Below are 16,475 nucleotides of genomic sequence, written 5' to 3' on the forward strand. Positions count from 1 at the left end.
CCCCCTTTTTTTTTGGGGCCAGAAAAAAAAGGGTTTTTTGGGGTTGGTTTTTTTTTTTTTTTTTTTTTTTTTTTTTTTTCCATGGAGTAGTGTGCACTGGGAAATGCACCCGAGCAAATCGCCCGGTCCAAATCAGATTGCGGGCTTTTGTAAGGGATGCCCACAAAGGAGGCAGGTGTAATAAGAGACGTGGAGCCAGCATGGCTTTGGTCTTTGAGGTGGAGGGCTCCTTTAAGATGCTTCAGTGGGTTAATCCTGCTCTCTTTCAAGGTGCCAGTTTGGGAACCGCCTGGGCACTGGGAAATGCACCCGAGCAAATCGCCCGGTCCAAATCAGATTGCGGGCTTTTGTAAGGGATGCCCACAAAGGAGGCAGGTGTAATAAGAGACGTGGAGCCAGCATGGCTTTGGTCTTTGAGGTGGAGGGCTCCTTTAAGATGCTTCAGTGGGTTAATCCTGCTCTCTTTCAAGGTGCCAGTTTGGGAACCGCCTGGATGGACTTGGCAAAGGCTTTGTGGGGTCCCTTGGGTCTCCATGCTTTAAGCGCAGGCCAGCTGGCAGTGTTCATCTTGCAGTCGTCCAACACCGTCCCCCCACCCCAGACCTGGTCGTTGCCCTCCGCGGGCAGTGCTCCTGCTCAGCAGTGGCTTTTGTGAGTTCAATGCCTGGCAGCAAGGAGCTGAAATGAGATCTCGCCATTTCATACGGTACCAAAGAAATACCGGGGAGTGCTGAAGCCCTTCAATCAGGTTTGAATCAGTTAGCTACAGGGACAAAAGTTCTGTTTCTCTACAGATCCTCATGCCAGCTGTTTTTTCCCAAGAAATCTGGGCGACGTGTATGCCTTTCCATAAAAAGAAAGGTGCAGTGGGAGTCTCAGCCTTCTGCTTTGGCTGGAGAAAAATATGAAAAAATTACACCTTGTGTGCTGCTGCACAAGCTTGGGGATCCACGCAAAGGCCTGAATTCAGAGTTATCACCAGCAGTCAGGAGAAAGGACGACCCTTGCATGCTTTTGGATGCCAGCAAAACCAGCTGTATCAGTGCTGCTGCACTTCTGCGGTGCTTGTAGTCACCGGGCAACCACAATTTTGGGGGTCATGTCAGCCTCAGAAACCACATCTCCTAACAGCCCCACAGATCTCCAGTGACCAGATTGATCTTATCTAACTTTGGGCTATCCACCGAGGTGTTTTAGATGGGTGTGAAGCTACAGTACACAGACACTGGGCAGTGCAGGGTCCCTCTGAGGGTGACTTCGCACACCTGAGACCTGAAATGCCCTATATCAAATATCTTAGGGAATTCATTAATAATAGGTGCATCAGCGAGACCTCTGCTTCAGTGATTCATGGTGGCTAGAAGGGGTAATATTAAGTAATCAAGTCTCTGGATAAGTCTGAAGCTCCTGATGCTTACTCCTGAATTGGGCCAAATAGCAGCTGGGTAGCATATTTTTACGAAAAATAAGACATTTTTCATTCTTTGAGGAAATGAAGTTTTATTGTGTGCATTCCCTGTCTTTACCTTTCCATACAGCACTTGAGTCAACACCACAGCCTGTTCCCATTAAAAAAATAAAAAGCTAAAATCAGCAAAATAACATCTCCGAAATGGCTTCATACTTGGCAGCTCTCAAAGAGCCTGAGGGTTTTCCTAGTAGTATTCTCCAGGGATCAATACTGGGTCCAAAGCTATTGAAAATTTTCATGAATGAGCAGGAAGTTGATATTAAATCCCACGGATAAAATATTCAGTGGTGAAATGATTAGCTCAGCATTAACAATGATGAGGACAGAGCGGTTGGGTGACTTTGGCTCCCTCAAATGAAACAAATGCAAACTTCTCTGTCTCATAAGGAGGAATTTAGGTCAGGCTGGAAAGTGGGAGACGTGTCCTAGAAAGCAATGACTGAAATGGATCAGCAGGTCATTTCTTTACATCCTTGCAAAAGGTTTCTCCTTGTCTAGCCTACAGCAGGAACAGGCTGACACCCGCCTGCATCCTTGGAGGAGTGCAAAAGAGTGGGCGAGTAGTAGTCATGTTCTGCGGTCAGGCCTGGAGTGTCCTTTCGTAAAAGAAAAGTGAGAGATAGAAAAAAGATCACTAAAGACCCGCAAAAATTATTTGTAGGGAGCGGGAAGGTATGATTTCCTCAAAGGGATTAAAAGGATCTCAGTCTGTTAATTTATCAGAAGAAATACTGAGGAATGACTTGATTTGCATGTCTGAGCACCTTCGCAGGGTGACAACAGCAGGCTTACGGGGCTCTTCAATCTAGGGAAGAAAAACAAAATAGGAATCAGTGGTTGGAAGCCGAATTCACATGAAAAGTAAGGCATGTACAAGCTTTTTATGGTGTGAGTGATTAACCACTGGAACAAACTGCCCGTGAAATGGAGGATTCTCCATTTCTTGGTATCTTCACACCGAAATGGGAGGTCTTTCTAGGCAACATGCTTTAGCTAAAACCAGATTATTTGGTTCGATATAAGGGTAGACGGGAGAAATTTAGTGGCCTGTGGTGTACAGGAGGTAAGAACAGATGATCTAATGTTCCCTTCTGACCTTAAATGCTATGCATTTATATGATCCTTGAATTAAATGTCCTTGAACTTTCATTTTATGGCAAGATGAATGTCTGAGAAAGCTGGGAAAACATGTGTAGTGCTTGCTGTGCTAGGTTATGCACTTAATCCATTGAAATATGGGCACTGGGGGCTGGGAGAGAGCAACCTTCACTGCACTCAGTAGGAATTCTGCATTTCAAGCCCTCCATGAATTAAAGTGCTGCAGAGAGAGAGCTGGGCTTTGCCAGGAACTTCTTCTCACTTATTCCACGCTGAAACAAACAGCAGAAATATCTAAAGGCAAATAGATATGCCCCAAAATAGCTGCCTGCATCTCTGCCTGGTTGTTGTCTTTTTGGCAGCACTAATTACCACCCAAACCTTGAGAAGGCACCGAGCTCTCACAGGCGTCAGCTGAGCAGTAAGCTCTGTCTGGTTTTCTCTCATTTAATAAACTGAGACATATATTTAAGGGCTTGGGAAGAGCCTGCTTCGCATTTTCTCCCTGAATCTTGGTTAACTCTTGACTGAAATACTCCGTAACGCTGTTGGTGGTGAGTACTCTGGAGAGGCAGAGGTATTACAATAGTCCTGGAAATTCCCAGTTTTGCATCCCTAGGTTGGGTTACTGTATGTTTGTTGCAGCTCGGGATCAAGTGCAAGCAAAGGTTATCATGGCTCTCCCTGCCTCGGATCTTAAGTTTTTGGTTTGCAGATTAACCAGTACGACCTCATAACTCTTCAGCTGATGCTATCACTCCAGTTGATGCTGCCTGTGGCAGGCTGCAGAGCTCCCGTTAGCCGAGATTTGACGGCACTGCGTGAAGAATAACTTATAAAAGGAGAGGAGGCAGTGATAAGAGGAGGGAGGTTGAAGGAGGGTGGTACGTGCGAGGGCATCTGGGAACAAAACAAATGCCCCTTTTCGTGGCAAGGAGACGCGTGTCCTCTGAGGAGCTCTGTGAAGCTCAGCCCCACTGCGCGCTCACGGCACTAAAAGCAATCGAGTGCACACAGCTTTATGAGTTACCTGCCGTTCGCTGAGCCTGTGATAAAACAGTCTTAATCACGGTTTAAGCTGATATGTTTTCTGTCGCAGCTGAGATGAGCCTGAAGGTTATGCACAGTCATGTGCCTCAAGCTGAGAGGTGGCACCCTGTTAAAGGCAGTAGCTTAAGAGGTTTTGATGATGTGGTCAGTGCCTGAGAGTCCAGAGAGGAAAGGGATGGAGAAGGCTATAAAGAGATGACCTAGGCCACCAGGTAGCCTCTCCTTTTGGTCAATGTTTGGCTAAAAAGTGTAGATAAATGGTCAAGAGAGAAAGGGAACCAGGATGATTGGCTGTGGGGAGACATGATTGTAGCCTTTCAGTACTTGAATGGGGCCCATAGGAAAGGTGGGGAAAATCTTTTTAGTAGGGCCAGCTGTGACAGGACAAGGGGGGATGGTTTTAAACTAAACCAGGGTAGGCTTGGACTGAATATAAGGAAGAAATTCTTTACAATGAGGGTGGTGAAACACTGGCAGGGGTTGCCCAGAGAGGTGGTGGAGGCCCCAGCCCTGGGAACATTCATGGCCAGGTTGGACGGGGCTGTGAGCAACCTGGCCTGGTTAAAGGTGTCCCTGCTCCTGCAGGGGGGTTGGACTAAATGACCTCTAGGTGTCCCTTCCAACCCAAAACATTCTATGATTCTATGATCAGAGGTATGAAGTGGTTTCCATGTGGGATGTAACTGAAGAAGCAGGAACTCCTCAGCTTGGAAGAAGTGAGCTGGGGTGTACAGTTCATAGAATCATAGAATGTTTTGGGTTGGAAGGGACCCCTAGAGGTCATCCAGTCCAACCCCCCTGCAGTGACAGGGACACCGCTAACTAGATCAGGTTGCTCAGAGCCCCATCCAACCTGTCCTTGAGACTGGTGAAATTATGGATGGCAAAAGGGGATGGATAGGAAGTGGCTGTTTGCCACCTCTGCAAGTATAAGAATGACAGGGCATGAAATTAAACTGTTGAAAATCAAGCCCTGAACAAACGAGAGGAGGTGATTCCTTCAAGCAGTGGGCTCTGGAACTGTGAAACTCCCTGCCAAAGCATGCTGTGGATGCAAAAAGTCAATGTGATTTCAAGGATGAACCACAAAATTAAAGAAAGATCAGTTCGGGTTATGGAATAGAGACACATAACTTCCCCTGAATGGAAATAGCTGAAGTCTGGGCAGCTACTGGGTCCATATCATATATACTTATCCTGTTCTTACACTTTCCTTAGTGCTATAAGGCCATGGCTGAAGAAAAGGAACTAGGATATGTAGAGTGCTGATCCCAACCAGTACAGCTGGTTTTATGTGCTATTACAGGGAATTTTAAGTCTGATCACAACTGAATATAAAGGTATTTTTCAAACTGTCTGCCTGCCATGATTTCTGCGGTTTGACAATGCTTGTAGGGGTCATATAATCCTGCACTAGGGAATTAGATCAACGTGATCAATCCTTCATGAACCACATGGCTCGTCAAGTGGTGGAGCTAGAAATCCAGAAGGGAGTGAGGGTGGCTGGGGACAGAGCTGAAGCAAAGATCCTCTCCTCTAGACACTGGGATGAAGCCATCTTAACCCAGGGAGATGATGAGGGTATGAAGGTGGGATTTGGAGTGGTGATAGGATTAAATCAGTGGGAGTTGAGAACAAGAAGATATGATACGCTACCTGAGAGGGCTGCTGAGGTGAATGAATATGCAGGAAGATGCTCATTGATAACTGAGGGTGAAGATGGGAACATCTGGAAAGATGGTGGAACAAGGTGACCTGGAAAGTAGCCATAACCACTAGAAACAACTATTAACTTCTCCCTGTGCGCTTTAAATCTTCACACTTCCACCAGGAGCCTTCAAGTGATGCTGGACTTTGAGAAAGCCCATTGCAGTGACATAAATTCCATTACAGGTCCCAATTAAATCTATATATAGTCTTTATAGAGCCTGGGTAACGATCTATCCCTTGCTCGGCAGGCATGCTTCAGTAACCACACAGGTACTGGCTCTTATTAAGCCTGGGCTGGCCCTGCATTAATTGTGACATGAGGCTCTCTGTTTTGAAGGCTTCGAACACAAACATTTAGCCAAACCTCATTTGTTTTACAGTTTACAGACTGAAACACTTGACCGTGAGATAAAGATTTAGTGGTAAACAAGGCAGGAGGGATCTGAAGCTACCTGGACCTGGCAGAGAGAAACACAGATTGAATACTGCAGGCCAGAGCTGATGGTTTGCAGGGCAGGTGAGAAGGTGTCTAGTTTTGTCAGGCTTGGGTGAAATCACTTGACACTCCTTCCACACCTCCAAGCTGATGAACTGTGATTTTTACAAGGGACAAGGATTCTTAATAAATTTCATGCCTTGTATAGAAAGCCCATCAGCGTGCCAATGGGATGCACCGTTGCTATCCCAGCCGAGGACAAGTTTTGCATAAGGGAAAAACAAGAGTGACTTTGGAGAAGAGCTAAACGAGATTCAACGCTGAAACCTCTGGACACATGCTCTTCAATCATAGAATCATAGAATCATAGAATCATAGAATGACAGAATGTGCGTAGCTTGTCCTCAAGCATTGATGCTTTTGGGAGAAGAGTCATTACGGCGTGGTAGATGTCTTTGAAAAAGGGACAGCACAGGGCGTAGGTTGAGCAGTTGTGAAGGGGGAACGTGGGAAGCTACACAGCCTTTGAGAAAAGGACTGAGATAATCTTTGTTATCTGACTGTCTGTTCCTTTGCAAATAAAGCCGGAACAGAGAGCAGGAACGAGCTTGGATGCAGCAAAGCACGAGGGTTGTATTTACAGAGCAGATGGTGAAAGGCGCTTGTTCAAAAACAGTCCGTGTCACCACACAAGGTCTTTTGAGTTCCTGGAACAGTTTTCTAGCTTTGTAACACAGTGGCTTTCCTCTACCACTCCTCCAGTGATTAAAGAAAATACATTTTGTATTGTGACTGTTTTTTCTGTTGTTAAAATTAGGAAGAGGTGAGAGCTTAGCATGTTTGGGGGAAAAAATAGCAGAAAATAAAGTATGGCATTGATGTGGGATTCACCTCACCCAATATTCAACGTGTATGTTGTAAATGTCTCCATCTGACCTGGCAGTCTAGACTCCCTTATATTCAGTGAATAGACATAGGAACATCCAGGGTATGATTTATCTCATCCCTGGGTAGACATCTACAACAGAGAGCAGGCAAATCCCGTCCTGCCAAAGGTCTCTCCTTCATCAGAGCCTGGATTTCTTGCTTGGGCTTAGGCTCTGATACTGCAGACAGACTTTGGTGAGAGGGCAAACCCCTTGCTTTGCATACATCCCATGCCGGAGCTGTTCCCCACAGCTGCGAGATTTATAGACTTGACGGATGAGAAATGAAGCCTTCCCAAAAATCCCCAACTTGGCTTTTCTGAGCCAGCTGTAAAGCAAGGTCCTGCCAAGAGAGGCGTGGAGAAGAGAATTGCACTGCAAGGGGTGCAAAGAAAATTGTGCTGCTGTAGGAGCACCAAAAGCAATCACATCGTGAGAGCACCTGGTGGGAACCGATATCTCTCAGCCTTCTCCGACAGGACTCTGGGGCTATTAACAGAGAGGATGTGGGCATCAAATCTTTCTATACCTCTCCTTGCTTTACCTCTGTTTGTGTGAGTGGAGTATGACTGTGGCTGGGGGTTTTGCTCTGGCAACACCAGAGTGAAGACATCTCCCACCGAAGATGTGCAGGACAGCTCGGTGCGGCAAAGAGGAGAGGAGGAGAAGCAGCACGCACACAGCTGTAGGTAGGAAGCCCTTTGTGAACAAGTATATTTGGACAGGTAATTTACCCTGCCACGCAGCGGGACATTGACCCCCAGTTTAATTATTGTGTCATTTGTCCTTGACAGCTACCGCTGCTTCCAATTAACTCTGCTTAATTAAAGCCTCCAATTTTCCAAGTATGTAAGAGCGGATTTACTAGGAAGAGCGCTACAATGAAGAGGAAGAGCTTGGGGGTGTCTGATGAGAAATGACATTCCCTGTCCCAGAGGGACTGGCAAGTTATTTACTTACCCTGCTGGAGTGGCAGGCTGGAATCAAACCCAGATCCGCATCTCTATCCCCACAGGACCATCTCCTCTCCCACCAGTTTTACAGCCATCTACATGTGTGCGAGTCCTGTTTCTTACCGGTATAACTAAGATGTGCTTCAGCTCCCTGGGCTTTTCTTTTCTGTGTTCCTGCTTTTTGTAGGTTGAATGGATAAGGCACAGGATCTTAGATGTGAGAGAGGAGTACAAGGTCCCTTCATCCATAATTCAGGCCAGATTAAAACTGGCATCCTGGGATGCCGTACAGGTGACCAAACATCCCCATTGACTCTGTTAAGGGTGCAGCATCTGGTTCCACCAGTGGTCTCTTAGGTGTTTTTTGCCTTGCTCTATTTAATAAACTGTATTATCATGAACACTCTATTCAAGGCTTTGAAATCAAATAAGCTCCTCTCTTAATCTTTCTGCAGTTTTTCAGGGCTGGCTGAGTCTTGAAAGATAGCAGCATTCACAGAACCCACATGGCTTGACAGAGCCACTGTTCAGTGTTTTGGAAATGTATCTTTTGACTGTTGGGAAGGAAATTGGCTACTTAAGATGCCTTTTTGTACATTTAAATTAACTTAGTGCATCAGACTGAATAAATCCCACCGCTGTATTAACATCCAATTATAACAGCAGAGATTGAGCAATGATTCACGTTTTGACCAGAATGTTGGCAGTTTAAGGGGAAAAAAAAGTAATGTATATTGAAATAAAAAAGTCAGAAATGGAAGCCAGAAAATTATGACTGAGCACATAGCAGGAGCTTTTGTGAATATATAACGGCAGAAGCGGGAGCCAAATTTCTAACAGGATTAGCTGTTACTGTCTATCAGATCCAAAAACCTCAATCATTTTGTTTTAAATGACTTTCTGTAACTCATTCATACTAGAAATAGAGGGTGGAAGTGAGGCTGGGAGCTGAAGAAGCTACAGTTTGGAATTTAGGCTGGATCAGAGGTGAGAACAGCCCCAGTGTTGTGTGAAAAGCCCTGAAGTCGTATATGGCAGGTGAGCTCTGAACTGTACAGCAGTTTGCAGATTTTGCCAGATTTTTCAAGACGTCCTTGTGAGCCAGAAACTCATGAATGATTTCTTTGGGGACCTGTGAATGAATGTGTTGACGAAGTGAAATATCTCTTCAAATCCTGCTGCAGCTACGGCAGCTGGACCTGCTCACTGTTTTCTTGCTGTCCTTGAGAAGGACATCAGATTCACTTGCCACTCGTCCAACCCTGGCTCTGGGCTTGCACCTCACTCCAGATATCTGTGAGTAGGGGATGGTCTAGATGGCAAAGCTGCCTGAGGGATACAGGGCCTGACCGCTTGGGTCTCCCCTGTTCAAGCAAGGTGCTAGAGATGAGGCTCCTGGGTCTTTCACACCTTCCACTGCACAGCAGTGATCTTGGAAGTCCTGGGGTGGGCTGGCTGCTCTGGAAATGCTGCCTACCTCAGAGATGATCAGAGGTCATCTGTCCCTCTGGTCTGCTACGGACAGAGCCTTGGAAGCATAGCAGGTCCTAGGTGTCCATCAGGTATGTGGACAGGGATCTATAGGAACCTTACCTTCGTTTCTTCAACATTTCAAGGAACCCAACCTCTGAATACGTTGTACTTAATAATTTAGTGTTCAATAATCACGCCTTTCCTGGATTTCTAGCATGAACTTGCTCAGATGCCTTAAGTCCACATCTTCAAAGACTTTTAGATAGCACCTACTTCAGCTGCACGAGACCTCACTTTCAGATTCAGCTCTCATTGATAAAATGGGGTTATGTGCTTCATCACATATGGGATATAAGCCCTTCAAACAACAGCAGTCTCTTCTTACACCCATATATTGCTCTAGCACAGTGCGGCCAAAATATCAACTAAGTTGTGACCACTGCAGGAATATAAATGAGACTAACCTGGCTCATAGTGCCCCAAAATAAAGGACACCTTGCTTTTGTTAATCCTCTGCCTGCTGAAACCCTGGTTATATTTTCTGCAAAATGTTGAATCCAAGTTTGCCCCTGATGAAAGATCAGCCATAAGGAGCCTCACTAAGGTTGGGAAATGACCTTGAAAAGTTTGTTAGACCTTCCGGGGATGGAGAAGGGGTGGAAGGAGTAATCACAGTCTGGGTTACAATGGAGATTTCAACCTTCAGCACTGTCTAGTCCCTTCATCATTGTGAATAATGACAAGGCACTCTAATTGGGAGGTTGCATGGACTTCTCTTTTTCAGATATTTTAGGGGCAGCATAAAAAGCTGACTGCTCCCGGGGGGGTGCACGGTCAGTTCTCAAAACCTTCAGCTTGGAAAGCTGAGCTGAATTAATTACAGTTTATGTTCCAAAGGAAAATAAGACCTCTGATGTGCCTTATTTGCTTGATGTTCTTTTTCTTTTCAGCTGACGACCCCTAGGTGGCTTTCCTTTCAGTCGCAGCTCCTCTGGTTTTTGTAGTTTCTTTCTTTATTAATTAGAAGGTCTGACACTTACAGCCCAAGACATTTATCAGCATGGTACAATTTTAATTAATCTCGCAATAAAGCTACTTGAGGTGAACTCGTAAAAGGTTTAATATAGCAGGAATAACACATAGCAATGAAAATGGTGACACAGGACACCTACTACTCTGGTGGGCTTGACAGGGTGTGGGATGTAGCTTGGTGCAAGCTCATACTGCAGAGCCGTGCTCTCTGGGACAGTGACACAAGCAAGGTGTGCTCCTACACAACACACAAACTGTAACCTATAGAGACCGAGTACCCTAAATACACTGAAAAGGCAGCATTTCTGCAAAGATGAAGATCTGGATTCCCAGTTGGTTCCTCCTGCCTCCAAAAGGAGCTTGGATATCCTTTGAGGGCTAATTAAATAATAATAATACTACAACCTACAGAGACTGCTTTTTATCTACTCTTTTTGTAGCAATTTGCGAAGAAATAGCAAATTTCAGTCCTTCAGGACTTCTTTCTTGTACATATACCATAGTCACAAGCGGATTTTGGCTGAGAACATTCAAACCCAGCATCACTGGTTGTTAGAAAAGTGCGTGTTCTGATCTAAACTTCTTAACCAAGGCTCACTTCTATAAGACAGATGTAAACTAGCTCAGAAACTGAGGTTCAGAAGAACTATCTGCAGCTAATGAGGATGAATCGAGCAGCGCCATATGTTAAACTGAGGGTAGTTTGGATAGGAACTACATAGCCAATCCCAACTGTGTTCACAAATTTGTCATTACAAGGTGGAGACTACACAATCGGTTGCATCTGGATTGAGGAGTGGCAGATTTACAGCTTTTCAAAACTGAATTATCTGCCTCTCTTGCAAGCACTCTGGTGTTCACAGTGCAGACATGGTTGAGTTAGATGTGTTCAAGGAAAAATAGTTCACAGTATATTTTTCTCAGGTGGAAATAACAGGTGGGAATGGCTGACATGAGAAATTATAAGGTCACCACCCCTTAATGTCTTGTAAAAAATTGTGTGTCTTTTGGGACGTTGGATGCAACACAGACTACTGAGTTCAACGTAAGTCTAATTGGGTGAAATCCTGGAGCATATAATTTATATTTGATGACAACTGATGCATTCTTGACCTGAAGCCTAAGGAAGGTAGAACAATTGCATTCATGACCAAGCCATCTTACCTTTGAAACTTCTCAATACTTACAGTAGGTTGACTCGCTCCCTGTTTTCATCTTCCCATTTCTGTTGCTCTGTCGTCTGTCCTTATTATGTTCTTATGCTCATGACAATAGATTCAATTTGAGAAAAGTGTTTTTGTGGTTTGGTTTTTTTTTTTCCACATTCTCCCTTTTTCATTAAAAGCTTTCAGTAGACACGGTTGGTTTCTTTGGGTGACTTGGCACAGGCAATAGTGCAGTGGTAAATAAATCCTATCATATTTCTATCTGAAGTTTTCTAAAGCTACTGCCACCTGCCAGAGGTAAAAATACAGATTTTCAGCTTTTGCTCATAGACTATCAACTACCACATGGGGTGTCCATATAGGGTTTAGGAAGACAATTTCTGATACAAACCGAAAAGGTCCTCATAAATAGCTGGAATTTTGCCTGATACATATTTATATACAAAATCCAGTTCTTTGTTCATTTACAGATGCAATCAGAATGAATCTTAATCTGTCACTTCACAGCTCAAACTCTCTTGAATGTTGGATCGAGTAAAAAATTGTGACTAGGATCCAGGCGCATTCCTTTGTCATTTGTCACGAGTAACGGTCCTGCAGTTTATAGTTGGCAGTTCTCAGTGCTGTTTCATCAGGATAATACCACAGTATATCATCTGAAGGAATAAACTCTCCCTGCTGACAGGAGCTGGGGTGAAGATGCTGGCAATTGACTGTGTGTTGTAGAAGGTCTCTGAAGCTTATTCAATGGAAAAGAGACTATCAGGTCTTTGGACCCAAATTGTATGTTTGGCTTCAAAAGAAGTAAGGGGCTTACAAAACCTAATAGGAATCAAAAGGCTCTGGTCTGTTAGACAGGAGGTCAGGCTAGGCAGTCCCTTCTGTCTTTGAAATCTCTAACTGAAAAACTTTAATTAACAAGGAAGACAGGAAAAAAAAAGATAATAAAATGCAGTATTTTGGCAGTAGATGGGTGTTACGGGTCCACCTCTAATGCCTTCTGAGCTGCAAAGTCAGGGTGACAGCAAGCTCACTCAATACCCAGCTTTTGTCCTTTTCCTGCTGGGAGACACCTCTCCAGGGGTGGGACAACTGATGGTTGGAAAGACACATGGGCAATGGAGAGTGGAGCCAATGCTCTTCTGGGACCGGTGGTGGTGCAGGAGGTCATGGGAGAGAGACAAAGGCATCACAAGACCTCACTTCTCACAGGAAGCCAGAAAGCAACAGAGTCCTACAACTAGAGTGTAGGAGAACATTGAGATCCAGTGAGTTTAACTTGCTGCAGACAGTGACATGTTTTTTTAATTGTCTCAAGGCACCAGGTCACTGCAGTCTGAACACAGCCTGCCTGATTTGCTGATTCCCTGTGAAACTGTGCAAGTGAGGTCATCTGGCAATGAAGTGTGAAAGGCCATGGGGAAGAGGGGAAGGCCACAGGGGAGGTGCCGATCATACCATGGGTTGCACCAAGTTGAGTGCTGATCTGGACAGGGGTTGCACCAGGTTGAACTCCGGAGCAATCTGAAGCCACATCCCTCTATCTGCCCCAGGCCTGCTGAGCATTGCAGGGATGTCCCTCTGGGAGGACAGGCACAGGGGAAGAGGACAGGGAGGGTGGCACCTCCACCACGTCATGATGGGCGTTGCAGAGCCCTGTGAAAAGCCTGACAGGTTGTCCCCTTTCCTCCTGCAGCTCACTCGGGTGCCCGTGGAGTCGTGTAGCCAGTACGAGACCTGCAGCGAGTGCTTGGGCTCAGGCGACCCTCACTGTGGATGGTGTGTTCTTCACAACACGTAAGTACCTGCTGGTGTTTGCCACTGTCCCAGCCCTGCTTTTTCCCCAACCATCTTCCCTCGATGGCTGCGATAACACATGGCAGAGAGGCAAAATGCTGTCTCAGACCCTGGCTGAGCCAGATGAGCCCATGGGTCACCTGGGTACCTCCAGCAAGGTCTCTGGGACTTGCTGGGGAAGACTTTGTTCAACTGAGAAGCATTTTTTGGAAGACAAGGGAAGAGAAGGGTCGTAGCGACTGGTCAGGTCACCTCAATCACCTGATCCACAGTCTGCTGACTACACCAGGAAAGCACCCATCCACCCTGATGTGCTTTGAATCAAACCTTCCAGCAGCTCTTCTCTGGGTGACAGTTACTTTCTTGTTTCCATTGCTTAAGGCAGTTTGGCTCTGACTAGCAACCCAGCTCAGACACTTGCCTCAGCACCCCCAACTTTCCATGGCTGACCTGAACCTCTCCTCTTTCAGACTTGTCCTGATCTCCATTGTCCTTAAAGAGGAATCAGGTCCCTGTAAGCATCATGGGGTCTACTCCAAGTTAGATTTCAAGGGGACCTTATGGTTTGTATGCTCACCATGGAAAAATGTTGACCCTGAAGTTGAATGTTTGTCCTGTGTGGGTCAACTCAACTGCACCAAATGAGCACAAATGAGTCAAACTGCTCATTTGGCTTATCTGGCCAGGATGCTGAGTAAATTTGTGTATGACCACATTCTTGGGCTTATGTATAACAGGCCAAGAGGGGACCTCATTTCACTATTTCATTATTCTACATTACTGGCTTATCCAATGCCTCGCAAGGAGCACTGGATCCAGGTGTCCTCAGGACTGGGAGATTAATTCATTGAGGATTTTTTTTTTCTGTAGGCTTTTTAATGATGATATCGATCTTGAAGTTTCCTCTCTGTAGCCTTCGATGCCAGTGATCTGCAGAGAGCCCTCTGCCAAAGCCGTGGAGAGGGAGGTGTCAGGTTGGATGAGCTCCTGGCTATGAGTGGCAGGGTCATCTCATTTGCCAAGAGCCTCTCAGCAGAGACAGTGGCTGGAATGCGTATTGGATCTGTCTACCCAAACATCTCCAGCTGAGCGTGGCTCTGCAGGGTGCTGCCACTCCAAGTCTCACAGTGTCCTTGGCAGCGATGGAAGGTTTTTCTGATGGACCCTGATACTGCAGTGTGTCTGTCTTCTCCCTCTGAGTTGACCTCTGAATTCTTCCTCTGCATTGCAAGCTCTTCTTTTGGAGGCAGCGATCCAGTTGAAGCGATCCTCTTTGCTACATCTCCTTTATGGAACAGAAGGAAAGGGAACAAACCTATACCATTTCCAACCTTCTGTGGATGCTCTTTAGCTTCTGTGACCCTCATCCAAAGCCATGACAGTATCCTTAATTTCAGATCAGATCTGGGTGATTCATCCCAAAACTTATCCAGAAACTTGACTCAGGCTCTGGAATTGTTTAAGGGTTCCTTGGCAAATCAGTCCTGAGTTGTGGTCTGGTAGGCATGAACCCATGAAACTTTCACCCTAATGACCTGAGGATATTTCCAATTGATATACAGCTCTATAGTATGTTTCCATTTCATCTTATGCTGCGACCATCCTACAGAGCACTGTGTGTTTTGCTGTCAATGAGGGACAGCACAGACTACGTGCAAGCAGAATAGGAAAGCATGAATTTGTCCACTGATTGTACCACAGCAATGCCAGATATTTCAGCTCCTGCCATTCAGGGTCAGTGGCAACAAGCAATCAATACATACAGCACTAAATCCCCAAAAGGAGAGAAAAGGGGCAGAGACGATTGCAGATTGCCCAGCAGCTCATTCTGAAGGAGTGTCAGAAATGAGATGGCTGGTGACGAGTGAAGGTGGCAGCATCAACTCAGAACATGAAACGCCCATACAGATTTGGTCCTTCAAGGAGAAGTTTGGCCTCACAGTCTGGACCTGGTTGATGGCAGGGTCCCCATGCCCTCCTCCCTCTGGTCACTTAACCTCTGTTTCCTTACCTGGAAAAGAGAGGTACCTCTTATTTATGTACCTCACCGCAGGGTCACTGAATCAGTGTCACAGAATCACAGAATGGCAGGGGTTGGAAGGGACCTCCAGAGACCATCCAGTCCAACCCTCCTGCTAAAGCAGGCTCACCCAGAGCAGGGTGCACAGGACAGCGTCCAGGGAGGTTTTGAATATCTCCAGAGAAGGAGACTCCACAGCCCCCCTGGGCAGCCTGGGCCAGGGCTCAGGCACCCTCAAAGTCAAGAAGTTCTTTCTCCTATTCAACTGAAACCTCTTGTGGTTCAGTTTGTGCCCATTGCCCCTTGTCCTGTCGCTGGGCACCACTGAGAAGAGTCAGAAGGATCACTGAGATTAATTCCCTGTGGATTTTTTTGAAGCAGCTGGAAAGCAAATGTTATCAAATCCCTCTCCAGTTTGTTCCTTCCTCCAAGTTTCCATTGCAGTCAAGAAATCTGATTTCTAGTCCTAGTTTGGAAGGGTTTTTCAGTGCAGCCTCTGGGTCTCAGTTTCTTCATCCTTTTAGATAGCCCTGAGAGCAGAGGAGCCAATTATATCCCATTCAACAAGGTTTGGCTGTGCAGAATATTCAGGGTAAGAGTCCCATAATACTGAGTCCCTTATTAGCTCTTTTTGCACATCAGAACCCCTTAAGATCCATTAACAGACTTTTCCTCAAGTGGGATGCATCGTCAAGGGCTCCTGCGTGAGGATGTCTGGGGAAATGAGCCAGAAGCATTTCCCCTAGTGAGTGCTAACCCTTCCCTCCTCCCCACCAGTCAGGAATCCCAGGGGCTTTGCAGCGCGCAGCTGAATCCGGCCGTGCTGATGTGGGAGCTGTTTTGTGGGAGGGATGGGAGAGGCAGTCAGGCTGTGAAAGACCGGGGGTAGAGTGGTACTGGAAACCAGATCGCCGGTGGGCAAAGCCATGCCTTTCACTCATCTTTCTCCTCCAGTATGAACCATCAAGAAGAACACTGGTAGACTGGGAGACTGGTAAAAACTGCCAGATGGGGTACAGGATGTGTCTGTTTGTCTCTCTCATGTGGGTCTCTCTTATTTTGGGATTTGCACTTTAAGGGCTGATGCAGACCCTTTTCCCCAGACCCCCATTTCCAAGCTATCCTCAGCTCCCACCACGTGAGAGGTCTGGGGATGCCTGGGGACCGCTCTCCATCCATCGTCTCACAGCAGAGCAGGGCTGTCTGCACGGAGGGCGGTGTGCCAGGGCTCAGGAATCGATTTCCACGGCTCCGCTGTCCTAACCTTACACTGAGAAACTCGAGTCTGCTGAGAGAGAAAGAGACAGACAGACCCACAGACGGCTGCAGGAGAAAGGGGGGGG

The 16,475-nt window shown here is 46.2% G+C and overlaps 1 protein-coding gene across 1 annotated transcript in view; it reads left to right on the forward strand.

The window, feature by feature from the left end:
- Positions 1-16,475, forward strand: part of PLXNA4 (plexin A4) — a 454,140-nt gene that overhangs the window by 280,488 nt on the left and 157,177 nt on the right. Inside the window, exon 4 of the mRNA XM_009648415.1 lies at positions 13,012-13,112. Coding sequence (XP_009646710.1) covers positions 13,012-13,112 — 101 coding nt within the window. The remainder of the gene's footprint in view (positions 1-13,011; positions 13,113-16,475) is intronic.

The sequence above is a fragment of the Egretta garzetta genome, unplaced genomic scaffold, assembly GCF_000687185.1.
Source record: "Egretta garzetta isolate BGI_Z169 unplaced genomic scaffold, ASM68718v1 scaffold260, whole genome shotgun sequence".
In the NCBI taxonomy this organism is placed as follows: Eukaryota; Metazoa; Chordata; class Aves; order Pelecaniformes; family Ardeidae; genus Egretta; species Egretta garzetta.